The 14,491-nt window shown below is 39.4% G+C and overlaps 1 protein-coding gene across 1 annotated transcript in view; it reads left to right on the top strand.

Annotated features, from left to right (window-relative positions):
• The window catches only part of Nf1 (neurofibromin 1), a 1,119,557-nt gene that overhangs the window by 955,650 nt on the left and 149,416 nt on the right, over nucleotides 1-14,491 (top strand). Inside the window, exon 50 of the mRNA XM_090400295.1 lies at nucleotides 13,443-13,638. Within this exon, the coding sequence (XP_090256421.1) occupies nucleotides 13,443-13,638 (196 nt within the window). The remainder of the gene's footprint in view (nucleotides 1-13,442; nucleotides 13,639-14,491) is intronic.

Below are 14,491 nucleotides of genomic sequence, written 5' to 3'. Positions count from 1 at the left end.
AGAGTATCTGTACACCACTCATCAGACTGCTATACAGCCTTTGGTTTGTGTACAAAACACTCTTAAAAGCTTTGGATATTAGGTTAGACAATATTGCACATATGCCATCAGATTCACTACTGCCTTGGCATTCACTTATACCACTCTACGACTTCTTTTTGTGAGTTACTGAAACATTCTATCCCTCCTGTGATCTACTAGCAGCCCTTTTAATCATGGTTGATTTTGTGACTGTCTACCCAGATAGATCAAAATTTGAGGCTCCAATGGAATATTCTGTTGTTTTATCAGACAGCATAATAATAAAAAAAAAATCAACTAATGCCTTTTTATTCCCTTATATATAGGGAGTAGGCAAGGCCGTTTTTAGCCCTATCTAACTTTTGGAGACTGAGTGGGCAGTTCAATCCCCACTGGTACCCAATCAGAGATAGCTGGCCCAAGGCTGTCACTAATTAAGCGGCATGCAATGAAAAGTGATGGCTCAACAAGCTCATGGTCCCTAACCCTCGTATTTAATGTCTGAAATAATGCGAGTTCTACTGTCGATTTTCTTGAGTTTACGGGACAAAAAACCCACTTGCCCGTGCCAGAGATCGACTAACTCGGGAACCGGTCAAAAAAAAGGCTTAGAAAAATTTCCTCTAGTCGCCGACTAGACTCTAAATCAAGTCTTCCTTCGTGTGGCCAAGTGCCGTCGTGTGCAAACACCACATCCACTGAGCTACACAGGCTCTCACAGCATAATATTATCTGTCCAAATCATGGGCGTCCGGAGGGGGGGGGGGGGGGAAATGGGGGCACTTGTCTCTCCCTGAGATCTACTTGTGAAAAAAAAAATAAAAATTAGAGAAAATTTATTGATGTAATTACTTGTCTCCAAGTTTTGCACCCCCCCTCCCTCCTGGAAAAGTTTCTGCTGATGCCTATATAGGTCCAAATCCAACTATTTTTGTCTTTGTAAAAGAATTTATATGCATATTGCATAGGAATAATAATAAAATTCCTGAAGTTGTAAAAACTATAACTAATAGCAACAAGTTATATCATTTAAGATTCTGCCCTGAAGGCAGCTGAGAAATGTATTGCTGAGTTTTGTAGAACAGTATGTAAAACTGTAACTATGTAATGCTTTGCTATTAAACTACAAGTATTGTAGTTTAATAGCAAAGCATTACATTACAACGTGACAGAACACTCCATAGGTATTAAAATTCAAAATACCACCATTGCAATCCTGGCCTGACAAGATGGACTGGCTGCCACCTCACTGACTTCAACTCCCATCACACCATGTGAGACTATTCCTCTAACAACCAGGATGGTGATAATCTAGTTAGCTGGATAGATGGATACATATAACCTGTATTTGATCTACAAAGCCAAGCAAGAAGGCACTCTTCACTCACCCAGATCTGTGCATAGCCTCTAAAGACTCTGAAAACTACCATCTACCTACAACCAGAACCCGTCTCTATTAGTGTGGGAATAATATTCCCACACTAATAGAGACGGGTATATCAATCTCAATCATCAGTGGAACACCAATTGCTAGATGGAACCTTCACAGATCCAACTGGAATATATTTGAAAAGCAAATTGAGCAAATCATTACAGCAGTACCACCCACACCTAATTGCTATCCCAGATTTGTCAAACTAATCAAAACTGCAGCCAATGCCTCTATTCCTATGGGCTACAGAAACCATACATCCCATGCTGGAGTAGGGATACCATGGAACTTTTAGCCAAATATGAAAAAACTGAAGACCAACTATTGCTAAGGAGCTCATAGCAACATTTGACAAAAACAGAAAGGAAAACCTGGTCACTTCTGAGAAAATTAGGGAGGGATAAAACTGACAACATGCAAACCACCAGAGATAACTCCTGATTAAATGGCTAATCATTTACTGAAAACCTTCAAGATAAGTCCCAGCTCTACCTGAAAAATAACTGTGTAATCTTCCATCAGAAAAAATCTGAAGATGGCCTCCAAGCTTCCTGAACAACTTGTACAGCCAGTTTCTCATGAAGAGGTGCAGGAGTGGATGGTATCCTCCCCAAGTTTATATAACATCTCAGCCAACAAGGTCAAACATGTCTGGCCACCCTTTTCTCAAATATAACAACTGGAAAACTACCAAAACTATGGTGGGAAGCCAAAATAATTGCTGTGCCCAAACCAGGGAAAGATCCAAATAATGTCAAAAATCTATGATTTATCTCCTTGCTTTGCTCCACCTTTAAGCTCTTTGAACGAATTCTGCTTAAAAGAATTTCACCCCTCATCGAAAGAGCAATCCTGATTGAACAAACTAGCTTCAGGTTGGGAAGAACTTGCTGTGACCAGATCCTGGCCCTGACAACACAGATTGAAGCAGGCTTCCAGAAGAAACCAGAGTCACTTTCATCGACTTAACATCAGCTTATGACACAGTCTGAATCAGGGGCCTCCTCCTAAAACTAAGCAATATCATAAGGTGCAAAACAACTTGCCAGCTTTTTGAATCTATTCTCTCCAACAGAATGATCTGGGTCCATATTGGTGGAAAAAAGAGCAGGCACAGATTGCCCCACAACAATCTTCCACAGCTCTGTGTTATCCCCTTTACTTTTTAACATCTACATGTCTGACTTACCACATACCAGCTCAAGCAAATATGTATACACTGATGATCTTGCTATCCTACACCAGTCTACCTCCTTTGCCAACCTGGAAACAACCTTGAACACAGACCTGAACATCCTGGATGTGGTACTTCAAGCACTGGTACCTGAAGCCAAATCCAACAGAAACTGTCCACAGCATTCCACCTGAACAATGCAGAGGTGAATCGACACCTCAACCTTTCTCTTTCTGTGACAAAATGGTAGAACATGAGCCTCACCAAATACCTTGGAGTGAGCCTGGACAGAAGCCTAACCTATAAAAGGCACATCACCAACCTGTCCAACAAAGTTAAAATGAGAAACGATATCATCTCATGGCTTGCTGGAACAACCTGGGGTTGTGGTGCTGATGTGTTAAGGTTATCTGCACTAGCCCTTGCATTCTCTGCAGCAGAATGCCGTGCCTCTGTCTGGGAAAGAAGTGCACACACTAACATTATAGACACCCAGTTAAACTCTACCATGCCCACAATTAGTGGGACACTGGGAAGCATCCCTCTCCTCTGGTTTCCTGTCCTATCTAACGTTGCTCCACCAAATATATGGAGATGACAAACCTTGATTAAAGTATTTAATAAAGTAATGAGCAACCTGCTCCTGCACCAGCACCAGACTCTCATAAATCCACCTAGTATTCACCTAAAATCACAAAACCCTTTCTGGTCCATGGACGAACTCTCTTCAGCTGCCTTACCATCAACACCTGACAAATGTGAGAGAACACTGGTCCCACAATCTTCCAACAAATGGTTTCCTGGTTGAAGATCCCTGTGTTCCAAGCCAGGTTTTGCCCTTCCCAGGAAGATTTGGTCATTTATCAACAGGGTCAGAACTAACCAGGACAGTGTGGCTACCTACTGCATAAATTGAGACTATCAGACCACCCTTATTGTGACTGTTCCCCTGTTGCCTTGACGATCACACACACAAAATGTGAATAACTGCCCAAGCTGCCAATTTCATGGTGGTGGCCTCCAGGACATCCACAAGGTGATAGATGAGGCCCTGGATTGGCTTTCTGGTCTGGACATTGACCTGTAGCTGCTTTTGCCATAAGAATAAATAAATCAACTCTTCTCGCTTCTTCCTCATATCCAATGCTGCAATCACTCAGCTCAATCTATCCCCTGAAAAGCAAAACTTACGCACCTTCTCATTAACAACTCATGTAATTATTGAATCCTCACATATGGCCACTCTAGAATCATTCAATATATCTTTCGCATTACTCATGGATGATTTTACCACAAAACTAAGAAAAGAAACAAGACCCACAATTGGCCCAAGATAGTCTGCATGATATTAGTAATTAATTTTAGTATAAAGCTATTAATTTTGCATCCTCCGGTGGACAATATCTATAAAAATTGACCTGTAGCTACTTTTGCCATAAGAATAAATAAATAAAGCAGCGGAAACTATGAGACCATACCTGCGCACAATAGTCCAAGTAAGATTTTATCAAGGTCTCGTAAAGAGTCAAAATAACATCCTTATCTTTTATCTTGAGTTGTAAGAGGATGGCTGACTGACATACCTCAAAAAGTGGTATATGGGGGATGTGAGTCTGCAAGATTTAACAAGTGGTGTACCACAAGGATCAGTGCTTGGTACACTGTTAACACTCCAAGATCCCTATCCTCATTGGTTTTTTAGGCCTAATCCCACCAATATAATACAACATTTGATATCTAATCATGCTAAAGTGAATGGCTTTACATTGAACTGACACCCATTTTCCCATGCCCACAATCCAGCCTATTCAAATCATTCTGCAAATACTGTATATTGGCAGCATTCCTGATTACCCTACCTATCTTGGCATCATCAGAAAATAGCTTTATGTCACTTGTTAAATCCTTCCAAATATCAATAATGTACAGATTGAATGTCAGTGGACCAAGCACTGATCCTTGTGGTACACCACTTGTTACCTTAAATCTTGCAGACTCACATCCCCCATATACCACATTTTGAGGTATGTCAGTCAGCCATCCTCGTATCCATGCTAATATTCTATAACAAAACCCCTTTTTCTTCAATATATGCAACAGTCTACCAATGTGTATTCTGTCAAAAGCCTTAGCAAAATCCAAAAGTATCATGGTGTATCCATTCCCTTTGTCTAGTTCAATGGTAACATTGTTATAGAATGTGAGCAAGTTGCTAAAATATGACCTTCCCTTAGTAAATCCATGTTGTTCATTGCAAAGTAGAGATTCTCTGTCAACCCATTTCTGAATGTTAACCCTAACCAATTTTTCCAAAATCTTTGCTGCCACTCCTGAGATACTAATTGGTCGATAGTTGGATACATTGGTCTTTACACCACCCTTGTGCAATGGAATTACCATACATTTCTTCCATTCCTGCATAATCTTCCCTGTTCTGAGACTTATTAAACAGCCTGGTCAAAGGTTCAGGTTAGCCAGTTCAGCTGAACACTCTTTTAGCACATGTGCTGATATCCTATCGGTCCCTATTGCTGAATTCTTATTCAGCAATAGGGACCGATGTGATTGTGCAACAGCTCTAATACCTCGTCCTCATACACTTGCATTTCTTCATCTAGAGAAGAGGTAACAGTAAGCTCAATGTTGCATACACCAGATTGATAGCTTTTAACAAAATGGGCACTCATTAACTGAACAACCTCTTCTACATCTGTAACCCTCATGCCATCTGGATTTAGAAGAGTTATTCTTTCATATTCATTCTTTTACTTGCAGCATATAGATAGAATTCTTGTGGGTTGTCTTTAGCATGCAGAGCCAGTTTCTTTTCATACGCAGACTTTGCTTTCTGTACAACAGTTGTGACTATTCTAGCATGCTGCTTTTAACATTCATAACAGACATCATCCTTATGCACATGGTATTCCTTCCACATTGTCCTTTTCTTACGAATCTCTTGCTTAATAAGATTACACATACATTTGACTCCTACCCTATTTATTCTTCGAACTCTCGGAACATATTCTGATATTGCATCATTTTTAATAAGTATTGTTTAAATGCTTTCCATGCACTTTTGATATTCTTTCCATCCAGCAACTGATCCCATTCCGCTGAACTCAGTATACTCCTCAGTTGGTCATAATTTCCTGCTTTGTAGTAACTTTTTCTGACTGGAATATTCATAAACTTAGTCACTTTTCAAGTGAGTACCGCATGATCACTGTCACTAACTAGAGGCAGAATAGTTATGTAACTGAAATGACTTCTGACGCTATAATCAAATCTAACACCCTTTGCCCTCGAGTTCCTTCTGTCATATGTTGCTTGAGGAAGTTGTCCCGCAACAGCTCAATAGATGCATTTTCATTCTTCTCATGAGATTCTACTGCTACCCAATCAATATTTGAATAATTAAAGGCTCCCATAATGATTACCCTTTTTCACTTGTCTTTTCTATTTGGTGATGCATTTCTTCATCACTAGCAACCGATCCACCAGGTTTGTTGCAACACCCCACTACGTAAGTAGTAGTACTACAATCATAGGTCTCAACTCTAACTGGATTCAAGACATCCGATATCATTAGTAGCATGCTCCCTCCTCTCTATTCCTTCCAAAAAATACTGTACCCTTGACACTCGATACCATTTAGTAGGTCTGATTCTGATAGCCAGGTCTCACTAATACCTACAATCTGAAGTTGCAACATATTGATTAAGCAACAAACTCTATCCCTTTGTTTCTGATACTCCTAGTATTCATGTACAGACATAATAATCTACCTGTTTGTTCTTTTGTAATATCTTGTCTGCAGTCCACCTGACACAGTTGGACAACTTGCTGATCTCTATTCTTCTCTAATGCCTTACACATGTAAACATCTTTGCACACATTTGATGGGTCTGACCCGGACGAACACAAAGCCGAAATCATTCTCTCCTCATCAACATTTCCATGACAAAGCCCATTCCCATCATTAACACAGTTGTATAACATTGTTGCTCTTACACTCACATTCACACCATTCCTCCTTTTATAATATAGTTTCCTTGACTTTCTGTTTTAGGTCTCATACCAGTTATTAGTTTTTTTAGACTCTTGATACCAAACGCATTCAGGTGTAGGCTGTCCCTCTTATACAAATCCAATCTTCCCTCAAACTCATTCCACACATCCAGAAACTCGCATCGAATCATTCAATCATAGCCCTTCTTATCATTTTTATCATAGCTAGGTAAAATACTGACGATTTTCACTTTCTCACTCTTCACTCTCACCTCTTCCAACAACCCTTTCATGTCCTCTCTCATACTGAACTTATCACCAATTAAATCGTTACTACCTACTACAACTATTATTTTGTTTACTTTTCTTTTTTCTTTTTGAATTGCTTCCTTTTTTCGCTCCAGGAAAACTCAAAGTTATATTCCTCATGTGACTGCTTTCCACTTCTCTCTCTCTCTCTATATATATATATATATATCATCATCATCATCAAATTCCTGCCATGTACCCTCAAGGGGTGTACAGGATATGATAGTACTACATGAAAAAAATTACATCATTATTAATTTCCTATCTACAATTTTCCTCCAAATCAGTCTGTTACTTGTCAAGACTCCAACATTATCAGATCTTATATTTCTATCGTCTAAAGCACTTTGTATCGTATCAATCCACCTATATCTTGGCATTCCTCTGGGTCGTTTTGCTGCCACCCTGGCAGAGAACACTTGTTTTGCTAATCTTTCCTCGCCCATTCTATTGGTCATTTAAGTGACCATACCACCTGAGATTAGCTCTGCTAACGCATTCCTGGATGCTGACAATGTCAAGTTCTTTCCTAATATCCTCGTTTTTAATATGATATTGCCATTGATGCCATCTGTTCATGCCTATAATCTTTCTCAGGACTCTCATATCTGTGGTCTCTAGTCTTTGGTCAAGTGTTTTACTTCTGACCCCAGCTCTCAGATCCATAAGTTAAAACTGGTTTGAACACTGTCTTGTATACAGCTAATTTAGTGTTCCGACTAATTTCTCTCTTATTCCATATGAATTTATTCAATTGACTTCCCACCATACCAGCTTTACTGATTCTGTTGTCTATTTCTATATTTAATTTACCATCTTCAGTAAAAATCGTGCCTAAATAGCTGAAATGTTTAACTTGTTCCACAGGTTCTCCATTCACAACACAGTTGACATTTTCAATGATTCTGCCTATTTTCATTGTCTTTGTCTTTTTATTGCTGACCTTCATACCATATCTATTACAACAGCTATTCAATTTAGTCAGAGAATCTTGCAGACTTGTAGCAGATTTATTTAGAAGTATAACATCATCCGCATAAAGCAAAGAGCTGACATTAACATCTCCAATTTTGATATCATGTTTAATACCACTTTCCTTCATAATGTGATCCATATAGATGATGAATAACAGAGGGGATAATGTACATCCTTGTCTCACACCAGATTTAACATTAAACCATCTTCCTGTACTTCCTTCAATTCTGACTGCTGACTTACAACTCAAATAAAGACTAAGTATTGCTTGGTATAATGCCCCATTCACACCATATAACTGCAGCGTATTGAATAGCTTCTCTCTTGGCACCTTGTCATATGCCTTTTCCAGATCGACAAAACTTAAATATGTGGGGGGGGGGGGGGGTGGGGGGGGGGGGGGGTGGGGGGGGGGGGGGGTGGGGGGGGGGGGGGGTGGGGGGGGGGGGGGGTGGGGGGGGGGGGGGGTGGGGGGGGGGGGGGGTGGGGGGGGGGGGGGGTGGGGGGGGGGGGGGGTGGGGGGGGGGGGGGGTGGGGGGGGGGGGGGGTGGGGGGGGGGGGGGGTGGGGGGGGGGGGGGGTGGGGGGGGGGGGGGGTGGGGGGGGGGGGGGGTGGGGGGGGGGGGGGGTGGGGGGGGGGGGGGGTGGGGGGGGGGGGGGGTGGGGGGGGGGGGGGGTGGGGGGGGGGGGGGGTGGGGGGGGGGGGGGGTGGGGGGGGGGGGGGGTGGGGGGGGGGGGGGGTGGGGGGGGGGGGGGGTGGGGGGGGGGGGGGGTGGGGGGGGGGGGGGGTGGGGGGGGGGGGGGGTGGGGGGGGGGGGGGGTGGGGGGGGGGGGGGGTGGGGGGGGGGGGGGGTGGGGGGGGGGGGGGGTGGTTCCTCCTCCTTTATTACACTACTCATAACTCTCTTTCAGCAAACACTAGTTTCCATTGCACCACTATCACTACCACTGATACTTGAGATACTGATATCAAAATCATCCACCTCCTCCAATTGTCTACATTTCATACAAGCATTCACTTCTCTTACCTGCCACAGTTTTAAATGGTGGGAGGTGTATATGCCACAAATGAAGCATGCTACAAAATATTTGTATATTTGCATACACCTTTGCTAAAGATGTATGCATGCATGTTTGAAAAGAGGTTGAGAAAAATTGTGGAAGAGAAAGTTGGAGAAGAACAAGTTGGGTTTAGGCCAAATAGTGGTTGTCAAGATCAAATTTTCACTTTATGACAAATAGTTGAGAAATCATGAATTTATTACAAGGATCCATACTTTAGTTTTGCAGATCTGGGAAAGGCATCTAACAAGGTGCACAGAGGAAAGTTCAAAACACTACAATTAAATGGAGTAAATGGAATATACAACAATACGTAGTCTGTGTTTAAGTTGTAAGTCAGCAGTTAGAACTGAAGAAAATACAGGAAGATGGTTTCATGTAAAATCAGGTGTGAGACAAGGATGCACATTATCTTCACTCTTATTCATCCTCTGTATGATTTGCGTTATAAAGGAAAGTAGCATTAAATCTGATAATGGATTGATAGATATCAAACTTAGCTCTTTGCTTTATGCAGATGATTTAGTATTTCTAAATACATCCAGTGCATCTTTAGGATTCTCTAACCAAATTGCGTAATAGCTGTAACAAATTTAGCACGAAAATCAGCAATAGACAAACCAAAAATATGAACATAGATAGGAACGTCAGTTGCATTTGAATGGAGAAGATATAGAACAAGTAAAATATTTCAACTATTTAGACAGTTTGGAGTGATGATGTTGGCAAATTAACTTTGGAAATAAACAGAATAAGCAAAGTTGGTATGGTGGGGAGCTAGTTGAATAAATTTATATGGAATAAGAGAGAAATTAGCCAAAAGACTTAATTAGCAATATACAAGGCAGTGTTTGAACTAGTTTTAGTTGTGGAAAAGAGAGTTGGGTTATAAATAAAGCACATGATCAAAGACTAGAGACCACAGATATGCGAGTTCTGAGAAAGATTAGAGATTGAACTGATGGCATCAGTGGCAGAATCATATTAAAAATGAAGATATTAGAAAGCAATTTGACATTGTTTGCATTTAAAAATGTTAGGGCTAATCTAAGGTGGTATGTCCACTTAAACACAATGAGTGAGAATAGGTTAGCAGAACATGTGTTTCATGTCAAGATGGCAGGAAAGAGACCCAAAGGAAGACCAAGGTCTAGGTGGATTGATCTGGTGTCAGAAGTGCCTTAGAAGCACAAAATGTTAGATGTGAAATATTACACAGCTCACAACCAGTGGTTAAATTCTAAATGAATAAGTTCTGGGGCCCTATACAAAATAACCAATTGTATTTACCTCTGAATGCTATCTGGGGAAGCTCCAAACATCCCCTTCCCTTTCATCACATGTTCGTAATCAGGCGACTGTTGATATTGACTTTATATACACATTCAAAACTGTAAACAATTGTTGAATAATAACACAATAATGTAGGTGTAATTACCATAAAAGGAGAAAAGTCACAAAACAGAAAAATGTTCCTACAAAATAACCAATTGTATTTACCTTTGAATGCGATCCACTGGTCGCGTGTCCAGCAAGTCAGGAAATCTTTCCTTTCGTTCAGTGTATTAATATTATCGCATTGCAACTGATTGGAATTATGTGTTTCTGTGGATTCGGCACAGACCTCTCTCTCTCTCTTTAGAAACTACACACAAATTGTCATTAGAAACTCGTTTTGTATTATCACAGTTATCCGAGCTATTTTTCCATTTAAAGAAGGTACCAATGTACTTATTCATAGTTGAAATACCGTATTTACCTGAATATAACTCGCACCCCTGATTTTACTTTTCAAAAAAAGGAATTTAAAAGTTTTGCATATACCTCACACATGAAAAAAAAGCTTAAATACGTTCACGTTGGGCAATAGTAACTCGCTTGCAGTGATAAACAACACACCCTCCTCAGCAGCCACTATACTGCAGAGGCAAGAAAGACAAGTACTTTTATTATGTCAGTGAATAAGGTATGAGTAGTGTATGTAATATATTTCTCAACAAATAGTGCAATTAGAGACAACTGGGATAAAAACGACACTAATTAATGAATTGCATGTCACCTCTTACAGAAACTATGCTGTGTATAGACTGAAGCAAAACCATATGTTACACAGGCAAACACAGTATCTAACTAAAAACTAATGTTATTAATTAGATGTGTGTGAGTTCACTCTCTGTAAGGCAGCAGTAAAATTCAACCGAACGTTAAAATTCGTAAACGTGTTAAAACTAAGAAATATATATATATATATATATATAGTGAATGTTGTTATGGCAGTTTCACATATGGAATTCAGTTGAAGAGAGTTAGCATTTCAACTCAATTGTTGGCTATGCTTTTATCTTTCGGTCGCACGATCTTTTGTTAATACCGCACCAATCATGTGCACATCTTAATAACCCACCATTGCTGTCAGTTTTGCGTTAGGCTTAATTACCATGAAGGGAGAAAAGTCACAAAACAAAAAAATGTTCCGGGACCCAGCTCCGGAGAGCTCCGGCTGAATTTAACCACTGCTCACAACTAAGAGACCATCGACTATTTAGACCTATCTGCTGGTTGTAACTCATTATAAGATTTAATGGAATAAATACAGCACATATGAATTATTAAACACACACTTAATAAAATGAAGGCTACCGAACGGCACTCGCTATGAATGCTGTTGGCTAGCCTTAACAGCATTGGGTAAATGGCCTAAGAATTAAGGTTTCCAAATTTTTGGGAAGTTTAATTCAACTATATTTATTCAGATTAGGTTGGTTTTTTTTAATTCTACTGCTGATTCTGAAAAAAAGTCCTTCAAATTTTTATTTTTGGTGGTAAAGCATAGTAGGTTTTTTTTTTTTTTTTTTTTTCATTTGGTTCTGTTTAAGGTATTCAAAGGTAGGTTCAGTAATCCATGACTGACTATTCTTATGATGTCAGATTTATTTCTATGTTCTTCTAGGCAGATGTTAAGCATATCTCCCAGTTTGATCATAATGAGCTAAGTTTCAGGAACAAGGAATAGAGGAAGTAGAGGATCAAGAAAATGCCCCCCCCCCCCCCCCCAACACAACTAAGGCTCTAGTCAACAGCACCCACTGAGTTGAAAACCCAAACCATAGGATCAAATGGAAAAACACCAAACTTCTACTTCCTTATATAATCATGAGCCTTCTATTGATCCTTATATAAACATGAGCATTTATATAAAGAAAGTGCTGAAGCATTTATTTGTATGTTCTTCTAGGCAGATGTTAAGCATATCTCCTGGTTTGATCAATAATGAAACAATATTAAAATTGCAAAATCACAATAAGTTTCAGGAACAAGGAATAGTGGAGGTAGAGGATCAAGAAAATGCCCCCCCCCCCCAAACACAGTTAAGGCTTTAGTCAACAGCACCCATAGAGGGTTCTGCTCATAGGTTTGCTTTCAGTCTAATCATTTCAACTTATTGTGATTTTGCAATTTTAATATTGTTTCCCTGACAATGTCTCAGTGACTGAGATGAAATAACAGGAGTGATTAAACATGTTTAATTATTTATATGTGCTGTATTTATTCCATTAAAGCTTATAATAAGTAATAGACTAATTTGGAGGAAAATTGATTAATAATAATGTAAACTTAATCATGTTGTGCTGTCATAATAGCCTGAACACTGCTTGAGGGTATGTATCTGGAAAGTGATGATAATGTTTATGATCCAGCATTTGCACTTCACTTCTCCAAGCGCTATCTAGATTTAAGTATCCGAGTAGCTGTGTGAGAGATGTGTTCATGTATGGGCAGGTCGCTAGTAATTTTACTGTGCAGATTGCCTGAAATCATTTTCCTTCATGAGGAGGAGCAATATTACTACAAGTTGATCTTATTGTTCCAAAAGTAGGCTTGTTTGAGATGAACATCAATCGTTCTGGTGTGAACTACAATGGTGCTCATTGTTCTGCTTTGGAATACATTAATGCCAAAGCTGTTATACATAATATTCCATCTGTACCGCAAGAAGTTATTGCAAGTTTTTAATTGCTAACTATTTTTATCAGGTGATCTTAAAAAATAATATCATCCTTAGTTCATTAGACCACTGCAAAATTTTAAAAATGTGAAGTGGCAATGCACATTAATATTTTACACCATGTAAAATTAAACATTTAATGCATGTATTCTTTGGGAGGAGGTAAAACATTTCATTGCTGATGAACATTCCAGTTTTATGAAATCCACTAAATTATAGAACTGTTGACAGGTAAAGTTACATGAGTATGTTAGTCTTCAATAACAACCTGACTCTGATATTCTTCCATATTCAGATAATATTCTAATATCCTTGATTGCATTGATACTGCTAAACAAGAAATTAAAGCTAATGGTGAAAGGTTCATTTCTTTCTCCCTTGCTCTTCTTGTTTATTTATTCATCCACTTAACAATTTTTTTTTTATGAAAGCTGATTTGTTTGTATCTTTCTTTAGCTTTGCATTCCGTTATAATCCTGCTCTCCAGCCAAGGGCGCTGATTGTTTTTGGATGCATCAGTAAAACAGTATCAGATCAGGAAGTAAAACAGCTTCTAAGAATTCTTGTGAAAGCTTTAGAATCATTCCAAGATTTGCAACTTATTGATGCTATTATAATGTGTTTGACAAGATTACAGCCTCTGTTGCGATCAGTAAGTATAAAGGAATGCTATATTCATTAAATATCATATGCCTTAGAAGCAGTGCATCCTTAAAAAACCCTATAATGGCCTGTTCACATTCTTTGTTTATAGAAAGAAAAAAATGCATGAGTGGCAACTAGTTTTAATTTTAATTTCATGTAGAAAGTTGTAAATTATACTTGATAAGAAATTATATTGTTTTTATCTTGTACTCAAACATAAGGAAACAGAAGTTTGCACTTGAAGTTATTTCATGACTTGGATATGAAAGCAGATGATTCCACATAATATTGCATTATAGGAAGAGGACCAGTTTTGACTTTTATTAAGGTGAAAGAGTTCATCATAGGCCCGTTAATATGGAGGGAAGAGAGCTTGCTAGTTCCTGTCCTGATTTATGCTCACGCGTAGACCCACACTTCACTGTGCAGGCTTTCAAAACCAAAATCCCATGGAATAGGTTGGTTACTCCTTATTCCCAGAGTGTCTTATGGCTGTAGATCTGTTTGTGTTCATGGGACCAGTTGCCTGTTCTGAAGGATGAAAAACCTTGAGTTTTCAGATGGAAAAAAACCCTCTACATCCGTATGAGACTGGCTAACTCAGCTTTAGTTTGATAGTTACTCAAAAAAAAAAAAAAAAAAAAAAAGAAAGAGATAAGTGAATAGTAGGAGAGGGAAAGAAAAGGTCTTAGCTCATCATACAACCAGTGGCCTCCTGCTCCCCTTTGACAATTGAACAACCAAAATTTAGGGGTGACTTGTGTTAGTAGTTCACTCTGACTAAGTTTACTTTGAGTTGGCCTTAACTGCATTCCTTTAGTTAATCATTAGACCAGGGTGAACTAAGAAAATGGAACTTC

Source organism: Typopeltis vanoorti, chromosome 11 (genome assembly GCF_054136105.1).
Source record: "Typopeltis vanoorti isolate ZY-2024b chromosome 11, IOZ_Tvanoo_1.0, whole genome shotgun sequence".
NCBI classification, from domain to species: domain Eukaryota; kingdom Metazoa; phylum Arthropoda; class Arachnida; order Uropygi; family Thelyphonidae; genus Typopeltis; species Typopeltis vanoorti.
This window is presented reverse-complemented; position numbering and strand designations above follow the sequence as displayed.